General features: G+C 48.4%; 1 protein-coding gene across 4 annotated transcripts in view; it reads right to left on the bottom strand.

Moving 5' to 3' along the window:
• SIK3 (SIK family kinase 3) overlaps nucleotides 1-12,917 on the bottom strand; it is a 71,232-nt gene extending 58,315 nt beyond the window's left edge. For all 4 annotated transcript variants that reach the window (XM_072354811.1, XM_072354812.1, XM_072354808.1 and 1 more), the window contains exon 1: nucleotides 12,705-12,917. In XM_072354811.1, the coding sequence (XP_072210912.1) occupies nucleotides 12,705-12,899 (195 nt within the window). In that variant the 5' untranslated portion in view covers nucleotides 12,900-12,917. The remainder of the gene's footprint in view (nucleotides 1-12,704) is intronic.
• Nucleotides 12,918-13,544: the final 627 nt, after the last annotated feature.

The raw sequence follows: 13,544 nt of genomic DNA, 5'->3' as shown, positions 1-13,544 counted from the left end.
TGGGTGACACATAGGGCAGCTCAACAGGCAGAGATGGGCCCAGACACCACGACTGCAGGGATGGGGCACTGTGGGGCCAGCCCTGGCAGCTGGGCTCCTTGCACAGAACAGCTGTGCAAGCACAGCTCTCGCCATGCAACAGTAAGTTCCCAGGATAATCTGAGGCACTCTGGAAAAGTAAAGGACAAGGCTCATCAGCTTAGACAAATACTGGTATGGACCACTGCCTGTATGAAATATTTATCACTGCAGTAAGTGCCTTTCAAGCCACCCTGTTGAATTGCTTTCCCTGTGGCTACTACACAGCCCCACATGGGATATAGTAGGGCCACCTTACAAGGACCACCAGCAAATCATCCACTGCCACCTAGTTCCTATTACTGGAGGTCATCACCTTCAGCAAAGAGCTTAAAGAGTTTCATTTACAGGAAAGAAATTAACACCCATCTTCAGACCTTAAAAGTAACCATTCTTGACAACATGGTCCCAGATTTATCCTTATTCCTAAGACAAGAATCAAACCCTTACACTGAATCCAAGAAAGTATATTTTGAAGTTCAAGCTGTTTCCACTTACAACAAGTGCTCAGCATTAAACCTTTGTAAAACACAGCCCTGGCTACTCAAGTGCTTTGAAACAGAAGCAGTTTTGACACCACACATCACAGCAAACCTGATGCCTTCAGAAGGAGATGGGAAGTGAAACAATGGTGTAAGGATAAGGAAGGAGGGCAAGACAGGTGACAAAGAAGGAAATCAGTATCTTCTAAATAAGGTTAATCAAAGCAGTAACACTTTCACACAGCTATTACATCTTGCAGGTTGGCAATTTGAAAGCTGAAGCCAATGAAGCAGTGGTGCAGACAACACTGACAGCAGGCACTGCCACCCATCCCCTGCATTGCTTACAGTGAGGACTCCGAGAAACTGCTTTCCACAGCCATGAAACGAAGGACACATTGTCTAAAACTATGTTAGTGGTTTCAAAGCACTTCTCCAATGACTTCTAATTACACTTCTAATTTGCTTTTTATCAGGTGTGGATCTAAAGTGCATCACAGGTGCGCAAGGCAGCGTGCTGAAAGACTAAATTCCAACCTACATGAATTTCTGTATCACAGCTGCACAGAGCAAGAGCTTACAGGAACTTTGGCTGTAATCCTTACTAAGATGAAGTCTCAGCTTGACTCTCATGCAATCTCTCCTGCAGTTAGGCTTGCAGCCCTGGACAACCAGAAACCTTCCAGGGCTGAGGAGGAAGGGAAGTGTGGGCAGTCTGACTCCATAGGCACCAGCAGGCATCCATCACAGAGCTAGTGATTCAAAGGCTGACTTGTGGCCGTGCCAACAAACAAGTGCACTGTTACACTGGGCGTCTTCTCAGAAGTTACTCAAAAGCTGGCAGCCAACTGCCTCCTAAAAAACAAACTGCTGACGTCTGAAGTTATCATCATGTTGGTCACTCATGCTCACACTGAGGGCCTATGGAGCTCTGCACTGCTCCATCAGCCAGCAGCAGCCACTCGGATACAGATGGCTCCTGCCTTTCAAATTGCATTTTCTGGGGTTGAGCTGTCTTCAACAGTTTGCTTTTCTTCATTGCCACACTCCTCAAACTCTAAAGAAGAAAATCTGTAGAGTTAAGCTGATCTTGCAATTCTTAGGCTGCTTCCATCACTCCTGTGCTGTTACCACAATGGTCTCTGTTTAACTCTCACACCCTGTCTGCCCTGCACCCTGAAGGAGGACCACAGCACACCCCTGCTTGCAGGGCAGTGCCGAAAGGAGAAAAGATTTGCATCCAGGGATATGCTGCAATGCATCCAATAGCCTGAGTTACACACCCCCAGACAAAAATCAAGCCCAAGTTGTGTTGCTGCTTCACACAGTCCTCCAGCCTTGTTTTCCTCAATGAAGACAGACAGGTTGCCAACCAAGAACTGTGCAGTGGGATTAGCCAATGTTTATGAAGTGCTTTAAAGATTAAAAGTGTCACCTATGTGCTAAATATTTCTCTGGCACTATCAGCTTGAACAGCAACCGAGTATCTTGTATCTGCTCCTGCTGATCTTGAGCTGGTTGCCAGAGGTGTCAGTCAGCCCGACTTCCAAACCACTGCACTTGGCATCGCTCCTCAGAGCACTTCTAGGCACATCACAGCACAGAACCGGGGAACTAACTGATAAATGGTAACATCCACGAACAGCACACACAGATAAATGAACGAGGATATATTTATGCTCTTTACCTTCTTCCTTGCTCTCATATCACCCAAGTTCCTTTTCCAGTTCACCTGTGCAGAGACCTTCCTAGCAGCTGTGTCACACCTGGAGCAAGCTGTGTTCCAACTGGAGTGCTCACCGTGTGTCATTCATTCACCTTGAGTCGCCATCCTCCACCTCCACCTCCCCTCAGATGACTCGCACCATCTGCAAGTTTGTAAACACCCAAAGCACACAAACATCCCACTCTTCTCTTTGGCCCACAGGTTCTACAAAGTAGCAACACAACTGAGCAATTGTTATCAAGCAGTGAGAAAAGGAGACACTTGGTCCCAAAAGTTTACACTGCATTGGAGACAGAAGAAAACCCGAAGTTGCTCACTTCATATAACCACCAACTACTCCAAAAGCACTGCTGTCAACAAGACACTGCACTGAACTGTGTAGACACTTGGCTTACAATCTGCCAACAAGGGGCAAGGGAATGCTGATACCCAGGCACAGGCACCCAGAGCCCAAGGACAAAGGAGCCCATTGCAAACACAAACACTATCCAAAGCCAAAACAGTGTCCCACAAGGCTTTCCACCCAGCAGCAGAGCCAGAAAACTTCTTAATACTTAGTATTAACTCGCTTCTTAATACTTAGTAGCAACACAAGACCAACAGAGCCGAAAAAAGAACAACTTGGTGGTCACAGCAATGGTCATCAATCAGCTCCTCTGCAGCCTGGAGGGCACCTCTGGAGGAACCACTGGCTGCAGCGCAGCCACAGCAGGAGGCAGCCCAGAGCTGAAGCACTGCTTTTCCCACAGGTTTCTAACGGTTTCACAAGCAACAGCAGCACTGCTTACATGGCTGAGCCCCAGCCGTGCAATCTAAGGAGGTGCCCTCGCTCTGGATAACATCAGTAAGGTTTATTTCCCAATGTTTTGCACAGCGTTTTTGGAACGCGTTCAAGTCAATGTGGTTGACAGCTGCCTCATATCAGGTGACTCACTGAAGCCACACATCATAAATTGCTCTTACTCAAGCTATGAATTAGCATGGCAGGTTGGTAAAGGAGTCCGAAAACCCTCTGCTGAAGACTCAGCTAAGCACAAGTAAGCCCTTCCAATAACACATGCCATTCTTGCAGAGCCACTCGTACACTTTGGTGCACAAAGCCAAACTGAAACCAAAGGACCAAGACAAGCTGCAGCTTGGACTTGCAGTTCAAGATCTCAAAATACACATAACAGGAAAAAAAAAAACCTATCAAAAAAGAGTAGCTGTCTTAATTGCTATTTTAATTGCAAGATGATCTTCCCACTCTAATAAACTCAACATTTTACATGCTGAACGTTGGCACTAACAACGTGGATGCCCGGCTGAGTTTTACACTGGTGAGAAGACACACACCAACAGAGGATTTGCAAAGAGAAGCCTTTGTTTGGGGATGCAATAAGGAAAACTCATCCACACGGCACAACTCTCATTTCCCTCCAACTTGATATTATCTGAATTAGGACGACAGGAAGCAAGCTTTGTTTCAGGCAACAAGAAACGGTCTTATCACCAGCACTAATGCAACAGGTTTTCGAGTTTCAAGATCTCCATGTGGCAAAACAAAAAGCTTTTGGCTGTTTACCTCAGAGATACGCAAGCTGCTTTAAAATAGCCTGCCTGGGTGGCTCTGCACAGCACCTCTTGTTTGGACAAGCACGTTTGCTGGGTGATTATTTGAATTCTGACTCACTCCAACATGCCGGGGCACCCTACTGTACCAAACCCAAAGTGCTGACTAGGGGTTTGTGATGCAAATCCGGCAGGAAGCAGCATTTCCCTGCTGGGACACACTGCCCTGGTCACCAGGACACGCTGCACTGAGTGGCACAGTGAGTGCAAAGTATGCAGCTAAAGGAGAGCTCTCCCAGCCACACGGTACCATTTAATGTCTGATTTTCTTGCATCACTCCAATCAAAGTGTGGCAATTGTGAGCAAACTGTTATCTCGTACCACTTGTGTATGGACAGCAGTGCAATCACAAGGAACTTGCACAACACTAACAGATATTGGCTTCTGCCAGAGAACCTAAGCAGCAAAGATTTAGGCACTGAAATTCCTCTACCTCCGACATAACAGTAACTTTAACCAACTCATTCAGCAGCAAACATGAATTGCAGACCTTCCCCAAAATGAAACTACACGAACAGGCTTGCATCATGCCACCTGATGTGAAGTTAATGCAACCCCGTGGCCTGCTCGGAGATCCAAGGGAGCCCAAGAATCAAACAGCTAAGCTGTGCCCTGCCCTACAAAGTAGCCTTACAACTGTTCTGTTATTTAGAAGCAATTATCAAGGAAAGGTAAACAATCTGTTGGGCATTTAGAAAACATTCCGGTCCACTGCAGCCATTAGAAGGAAGCCAGGTGCTGTGCTGAGCTAGGAACCAAATCAGCAGAACTCTCTCCTATTCCCTAGTGCGAAGCCCCCAGTTCACTGTCACTTTACCAACCCCTTCCAGTGAAGGCAGCTTTCCGACCCAGGAATTGCTCATGGATTCACATTTCTAAGTGCAGTGTTTGCAGCTTCCGTGGTTGTTTTGGAGAAAATGCTGAAACAACACAGTTTGTTTTTTTTCTAAGCTTTGATCTACAACACAAAAGATGGCTCCGCTCAGAGCAAGGCATGGGGAGGAAACTCAGGTTTTCCAGGTCTCTGAAAAAGCAAAGGGACACACAGTCCAACCACCGCTATAATTCCACACTGTGTCCCATCAGGGCCCACATCTACTAAATGACTCAAACTGCAGATGTGCTTCCTGAGTGGGAAAATACCCACAGTCAGTCCTCACTCATCTTTTTACTGTGTGATGAGAGCCCCAGCTTGGCTGAGAAAGTATTCATATCTGGTTCTGACTAAGCATAGGCTTCCCCATGTAACTCAGCAGCCATGCGTTGCACATTGTCCAGGGCAGCGGGCACCCAGCACCCACACAGCAACAAACCCCACAGCCAGTGACTGAGGTTTCCTTCTCCTCCACTAGCACTGTGTTCTGTTTCTTATATTATAAAACAGCTGAACACAAAGGAAAACTCCTTAAGTTTTTTGTTGTGGTTGTTGTTTTTTATTTATTTATTAAACCATCTTAGACTTTGCAAAGCAGCTCAGATGAAAAACAACCACACTAGAAGCCAAATATCAAAATCACCATATACTGAATGAATGAGAATGATTTTCATTGGTTTCCAGTGAGATTATAATGAAAACAAATGCTCGTTACACAACTGACAACCCTCTCACTGTGTCAAAACAAGATGCAAGAACTCCAATGGGCTCTGTGCACCAAGATGATATTCCTTCATGGTTACTGGATAAGGATTCTATTTGTTTAACAACACTTTTAAATAGCTCCAACTATGGCATGGGGGGTGAGGGTAGGGGGGAAGTCCTGCAACCTCAAAAAGCACCGAGGCCAGCTGCTGGTAGCCCCACAGACACAGCAGACACAAAAGGAGCTCCGCACACAAGAACAACGTTGTCTCCCAAACACCTGGCAGCCTGCTGTCAGCCAGCAGCACACCACCCTTCCCACTCCTAGGCATGGCAGAGGCCGGACAGCCTAAGCATATAGGTGACAAGAGGCATTCTTTCAAGCTGTTCCCTCCTCTTCAGAAGAATGTGATCCATTTGCCATGGATCCATGCGCTCTGCTTGCCTTCAGAAGCAGCCACACAGCCGTTGTGCCTGCAGAGCACAAGCACAGAGCAAAGGCAGGAGCACAGCTGAACAGCAGTACTGCTTGCAGGAAGGCTGCCCAGCTCCTCTTCCAGCAGTGCCCATGGGTCCCTCACATGGCTCTACAAATGCTTCCCATGTACTCCTGTACATGCACTCTGTGCAGGAAATAAGGTGCACAAGAAGCAACATGGCTGAAAGTTAACCAAAGGGAGTGCAGAGGGGGAGCTGTCTAGAGAAGGGAAAGCCTTACAGCAGTTTGTCTTGTGAGTTTGCTTCTTCATTTGTTTTCTTCTGCGGAGTTCCATGTGCCCTTACCCAGCCATGAAAGCACTTCACTGAGTCCATTTCATCAATACTACTTCTACCATACATTAAAAATCTCTGGAAGGAGAAATATCAGTTCGCTGAAAGGCAGCAGATATCCACAGCCTCAAAACGCAGTTTTTATCTGACATGCTTTCATCTGACGTAGCTTCGTGCTCACCTTCATTCCCAGCATCAACCATGCATCCTCCTAACAGAGGAGCCACCCTGAGCCTGGCACTGCCAAACTGCAGCAGCTCCGCTCCAGCCCCACCAGTCACACACAGATGCCCTACAGAGAATTCTCTTCTTCTGAATGATCTTAAAAAGCTTGGAAATTCACCAGAATCACATCTGATGTTTTAAGCTGAAGGCAGAGCTACCAATTTCTGAGCCATGCATCAAAGCAACAAGCGCCAAGGAGCTACTGAACGATGATGAAAACCCATTGCACGTGGCTGTCAATAAAGACATCACCTGAGTTACACAACAGCAGAACAAAGGCCAGTCACCTCACAGCACAAAGCAGTCACTTTGCACAACGCTGTATTTCATGACCTTCATACACTCCAACAAAATCAACATTTGCATTGATACCCCTAATTTCATACCAAACTTCCAGTGACCCAAAGCTTTCAGGAGGAAAGTCTGTGCTCTGGCCTCATGAACAAGACAACCAGGTTGTATCAATAACCAAAGCACAGAACTCAGCCTGCTTCCCAGTCAGCTGTGCACTATCCAAGGAGGCATGCCAGTCACTACACAGCAACTTGCAGTGGGCAAGAATGAAGCCTTTTCTCTAGTTCTTCAACATTATGGCATCCCTGAACGGCATCTAGCCAACCTGCTGACATTCTCAGTACTGGATGATGAGGTTGCTGGGATAACCAGAAGCAACAGCAGTGTTTCAGTGTCATCGGGATGCCTATATCTACCAAACACTTCAAGCAGTTGCACTCAAATGATCCATGTAGGTCCCTTCCAACTTGGGATACTCCATGATTCTAAGACACTGGGGATGTCACAGAACACCATGGGAGAGCTGGTGGCTGTCAGTAGGACCCACCTGGGTTCAGATGCATGCAGCCCAGATATCTGCTGTCCCCCAGATGCTGCTGACTCGTGAAGCCGAGCTCAGCTCATCTCCCCCCACCCCCCCCACACAGCCAAATGCTGTGCTATTTTTGGGCGCAGCGTGTCAGTTCCACTGGGTGTGGGAGTTTGTTTGTGTGGGTTTGTATGATTCGACTACTTTGAAACTTGGCTGAAGCCACATAATTCTCTTTTTATGGAACCCCCTTTGATGGCCATTTAACAGAGAGGGTGAGGTTTAGCCTCAACTGCAGAGACTCGGGGTCAGAATTACTAGAAAAGAGATGCATAATGACTAACAATGAATCAGCCTTCAGTGGTTTCTTCATTTAAGTGTTAATGCAGCATAATAAACCTCTGGACTAAGATCAGCAGGAAGGCCCTGTCTGCAATAAGCAAGTTAGACCCACACAGGCTCCAAAGGGACACTTGATCCCATTTAACCCTTGACGTGTACAATCAGTGCCATGCAGACAGAGGAGAGCAGAGCTGCCCATGGGATGGCAGAATTCATGCATGTTTCTCTTCGGTCAGGGGGAATTTCAATCACTAATTTAAGCCTCTATTACCCTGGCAACCTTGGAGCAGCTTCCTAAAGCTTTATTTTCATGGTGGGGCAGGAAACTGTCTTGGCACAATTATTCTGACAGGAGCTAGAAGAACCGCTCTACTTGGGCTAGCATATGCTTAATGGCAATTGTATGAGGCTGATGTATAACACAATGCAAGCATGAAGAGAGGAGGAAGGAGCTGAGTTGCTGCTTATCTTTGAAAATATCCATTGCCCAAGGAGTCCGGTACAGAGCAGCACACTGTGATGTCTGTATTCTCTTCTAACAGGATTCCTCCTTCAAACACAAATGAGAACATCTAATTCATCCTCCACGTCATTCACAAAACCTTTTCAAGACACGTACTAAGAAAAGACACACGAAACCATTTTTATGTCATAGCTGTTCCTCTTCCCACTCCTCTTCAGCAGCAGCCATTCTCCCCCCCAAGGGCTATTTCTGTCCCTTCCCTGGGGTACCAAGCTCCATCGATGGGCATTCATCTGCTCCTGTAGCTCAGCAGCAGATCCAGGGCTTCACAACAAATGTTGGAGAGGAAGAGCTCCTGTGCAGAAGGTGGGAGGCTGCAGTGCTGAAGAGATACCAAATACACAGCCCCCTCAGCCCCCAATTAAGCTACCACTGACACAGCACAAAAGCACTAATTACCTTACCTAGTCAGGCTGCTCCCTCACCAGAGAAGGCTGAACACAGGGCAGGTGCTGTGGCTGTTTGCTCACCCTGCAGGAGCAGTGCTGCTGTTAGCTGGTACTCCGTCTGAGCTGCTGCACTGTTACACTCATCAAGAAGAATCCTGGTCTCAAATTTAACCATGCTCTCACATTAATCTCTTGGTAACCATATGTTATTTCCTACAGCAAGAAAAATGTTTTAATGAAACATGTAATGTCTCTATTTCTGCTTGTAGTTGATACAGTTAATACCTCTGTGGGGTTTAATAAATATTCTCTGTTATCCCCACTGCAGCAACTATGCTCAACCTAAGACCATTTCTGGCTCTTAGGCTTTTACTAAACCTCTCCACTAAATGAGAACTAAAACACAACTCTCTTGCAGCATACAAACGATGAGAACAAAAGGCCATGTGAGCGGTATTATAATAGATGCCGGAGGAATTAGTAATTACAGCTATTGGCTTTTCTTATGGCCAAGAGAAATAAGAAGCAGGGCAGACAATGCACCAACAAATACCGAAAAAGCAGAGGAAAACAACTGAAAAAGGTCACCTTACGATGCCTTTGCATGGCTCATTATGAAACAAACAGCACCAGTATCAAATAATTCCCCTCTGACACAAGAATGGACCACAGCATTGGGGCACACAGACTGCTTGGATTATCACGCTCTGAACACTGATGATCCGTGGTTATCCCGTAGTCACATGCCTTGGTGCTGCATGCCAAAGGTAAGGAAGAGCAGGAGAACAAGCAGCAGCCAAGACTTTTCCAGTGACTGGTCCGCCAGCAGCTCTGCACTCAACTCAAGGAAACAAATCCAGACAAACCAAGGCGCCTTCTAAAGGCTCCCACGTACAGCGACCAGAGCACATCAGTCAGGGCCAAACTCCTTCCAGAGCCTCAAAACCTAACCATCACGGTACAGCCTCAAAACCTAACCATCACGGTACCCCAGCTGGGCTTTAGCCTGCTTTTAGGCATCACAGCGCCCACCTCCAAGGATTTTCACCATTGGCTCTCAATTCTTCTGAACACAAACCACAGAAACGAAGCCAGCTCTTCCAGAAAGGATCGTCCTCCCTTGGTTAAAGCAGAGACATCTCCTACCTCCAAAAAAGGCTCAGCTCCTTAAAAGGATAGAAAAACAAAACAACTCAGCTCAGAGGAACTAAGAAATAAGTAGACAGTGAGCTTGCAAGAAGGTAAGGCTGGACAGCAAGAAGGTCGCTGGACTTGGAAGGTTGCCACATTCTTTCAGACTTGTGAACTCTGATGTCCATTGCATTCCAGCCACACACAGTGCCCAGAAGAAGAGATGCAGCAAGAGACCCGCAGGTGCTCAACTAATCCCAGTCAAAGGAACCAGTCCCAGTTCCTTCCCAGCTATCAGAATAGGGCTCTTACAGAGTATAGGACTCTAACTTTGCATAACCAGGGACTGAATATAAATTGCTGGCTTGGTTAACACATAAATTGCCAACTGTTCCTTTCTATTTCATTAGTTCCAGCAAATACAATTATGAATACAGGCCTCCTGCCCTTTAGGATGATTAACATTCCCTTTCGTTAGTGTCCCCAGCACTGTTGACCCACATTCAACTTGTGAAATCCAGTTATATGTAAACTGCAATGTCCTGTGTCAGCACGATGTGCCAGACCATCAGAGCCAGGAGCACACAGCATAAGCTCTGCTCCTTTCTGGAAATAAATGCAGTCCTTTAACTACAAAACAGCCAAGAAAATCTAGTCCTTTAACACAAGAATGGGCACCAAACCATCCTTAGCTTTACTTTTTTAGGTAAAAGGGGACACAAGCCAGGAATGCCCACGCTGTTACCTTCAGATGTCACACCAAAGTCCGCTTGACTTGGCAAACATCCATAGGAAAGGAAAACAAGATTCCCAAGCCTTATCAATAGGCAGGCTACCTTTTACATTTGTGAGCAGCAATGAATATAAGCCTTCCAAGCTATTGATTTCCCCTTCAAAGTCACGTCAAAAAGACAGGACACACTACCTTTCAATTGAGTATAGACATTCACACTGGAATTCCTTTTGAAACAGAAGAGCATGGTTCCCAAGCAGCAGCCATGATGAGCAAACCAGCTTTTCTCTAAGCGAACGTGACACGGGGTCAAGTTTGTGCAGGGATTTGATAGCTATATTTGAACGCTGCTTGATTCTTCTATGCAACTACTACTGGAAGAAACCATCTCTGGAAGGGGTTGCCAGCACACTCAACTATTGTACTACATTTGTGTAGTGTGTTCAAAGGATTCTTTCAGATCACGAATGGAACCATTTTACAAAGTCTTTACTTTCTCTTCAGTCATTCAATTAAGCCAAACCGTTTCAAGCACTACTGGGATACTACCGAGCTCTCAGTGGCTGTTTTCTATTCCCACTGCATACTTCCCATACACATTTGCCCTTTTCAGGGTATTTTACATCAGCACCTCTCATCTAACCTCAAGAATCCCAGAGCTTGAAGCAAATAACTCTTCCCTCCTTCCTCACTCCTCTCCTGGAGTCAGCAATGACAGCGCCTGCAGAGAAGGAGAAGTACTGAAATAACAGCACTGGGGATTTGCAGGCAAAAAAGAGCCCGTTTGCTTGGCAGGGTGGGATTTTAAAGGAAACCTGACCTCAGAGTTAAGAAAGCTTCCAGGTCAAGTTTCAGCTCCTAGCTGTTCCACCTCAGCCTTCCCAGCCCTGCCACTCACCCAGCCAACAGATCCCAGCTGTTCTCAACACAGGTATTTCCCTCAACATGACTGCGTTCGCAGGGACTTCATCTCCTCCACTCAGCTGAAGGGAATTTCAAGGCACACAAAGCACCACCTCAGGAGTAGCTCACACTCCAGCAGCCTCACTCGCCAGGTGATAGCAGCAACTACACCTACATCCCACCCTGAGAACAGCTGTGCTGCTTCCTAAAGCAAACAAACCACCTTCCCCAGCTCCAAAGCTGCAAGCACCAGCAAGCTGCTGTTTAGCAAAGCCACAAATGGCCATTCCACTTTCATATCTTGTTCAATCATTCATAAATAAAGCATCAAAGTTAACTTCAGCCCCTGTCCATTTTGAACACAGCTTCCTAAGCTAAGGTTGTGTGTATTTTGCCATCCTTCAGAAGGAAAAAAAAAAAGGGCAACCTGAATGCAAGACTGCTTCAGTATTTGCAAACTTTAACATCGCTCAAGAGAAGCCTTGACTCAACAAGGAGGGCTGAATCCATTAATGTACCTTGTAACCAAAGGACTGATCTCTGCTTAAGAGGAGAAGCCTGCGTTTGAAGCATCCAAGCTGCTGCCACCACTGCTTCCAGTAGGAAAATCCAGCTTCGTGATGGAAAAAATAAAGTGACTGAGCTCTGTGCAAGGGCAACAGTAGCTGAACTGCAGGTTAAACTGTAGCATCTAGCATTTGAAACTGACATTCACTTATGAGATATATACAAATGTATCCCAGTTCTGAAAAGAAAGGTCCAGTAGATGCTGAGCGAATGATTTCTAAACAACCCCTGCAATGAATTTCATGCAGTTACCTTGGGAAAACACAGATAGATCACCACAGAAACAACTTCACGTTGAAATATTACCATAAATCACACTGTAACTCCCCAAATTCAGACGGCAACTCAAACGTGACAGCCGCAGCCTTCCTTACGGCCTCCACACACAGCACTCCAAGTCGCTAACACAGAAGCCAAGAGCACGACAGCAGGACAGCAGAGCGAGCACAGAGCCCTGCCCGCTCCGCACCACCTCCCATAGAGCTCCCATCACAATTCTCATCCCCCCCACCGGTGTCTAAAGAACGCTTCGGCATCGCTGCCAGCAGCACGGAGATGCACCCAGCCGCACCGAGCCCTCCGCCAGCAACCGAACGGAGGCAGCACGGCCATCTGACAGCACCGCCGGGCCCGGCTGCGGCCCGCGCCCACGGGGACGGCTCCGGCCCAGCTCCGGGCGCTCTCCCCGCACAGCCCTCGCTCTGCCCGGCTCAGGGCCGCTCGGCCCGGCGGAGCTCCGAGCTCCCCTCAGCGGCACCTTGAAACGGGGCAGGCCGACAGGAGGCGGCGGCTCGTCAACCAGCCGGACCGGGCCCCTCACCTTGGCCCGGGTCACCAGGTGCGTGGCCAGCTTCACGACGGCGAAGTTGCCTTTGCCGATGGTGCGCTCGATCTCGTAGTAACCGATGCGAGCGGGTCCCGGGGGCCTGGGGGGCGGCGGGGCCGGGGGCAGCCGCGGGGCCGGAGGGGGCCCCCCCGCTCCGCTCGCCGCCGCCGCTGCAGCCGCCGCCGCCATCTTGTAGCGAGGAGCAAACCCCCCCCCTCGGGGCTGCGGCACCGCGTGAGCTCATCCGCGGGGGGGGGAGGAGAAGGGGGGGGGCGGGGGGCGGGCGGCTGCCATGGCAACCCCGCGGGGCGGGCAGAGTGACGTCAGCGCGGCCGTGACGCTGTCATACGTCACCGCCCGTCGAGGCGCGGGATTGGCTGGAGGGCGAAGCCTGGGAGCCCCCCACGGCACGGCGGGGAGGGCGCCCCCGCGTGGGGCGGCGGCGGAGGGCAGAAGGGTTCGGGTTCGAATCCCGGCAATGCTCGCCGCGCACACAGGGCAGGTGGCCGGCCCCAATTCAGACTATATTTCGACCTCCAGCCGCTCGCTTCCTTGCATTAAAATGGATTTTCAACGCAGTTACATATCCGTGCTTTGTGGTGCTACTTTCAGTCTGACAGAAAGTTCACACACTGCCTTTAAAGCCTCCTCTAAGAGCAAGCACCCAGCCTGAAATGCATTTGCAACTGCAGGCCTGGCTGCTCTGAGCAAAGCACTCAGCCCATACAGGACACTTATAGGACTCTTGCTGTGGGTCTGCAGACACCCTGAGCTCATCGCAGTGCTGCTGTGCGCTGGGAAAATGGCTGCAGGGTTACATAAAGCAGGCAGGGG

The sequence above is a fragment of the Excalfactoria chinensis genome, chromosome 21 (assembly GCF_039878825.1).
Source record: "Excalfactoria chinensis isolate bCotChi1 chromosome 21, bCotChi1.hap2, whole genome shotgun sequence".
Lineage (NCBI taxonomy): Eukaryota > Metazoa > Chordata > Aves > Galliformes > Phasianidae > Excalfactoria > Excalfactoria chinensis.
Note: the sequence above shows the minus strand (reverse complement) of the source record. Positions and strands in the feature narration are given on the sequence as shown.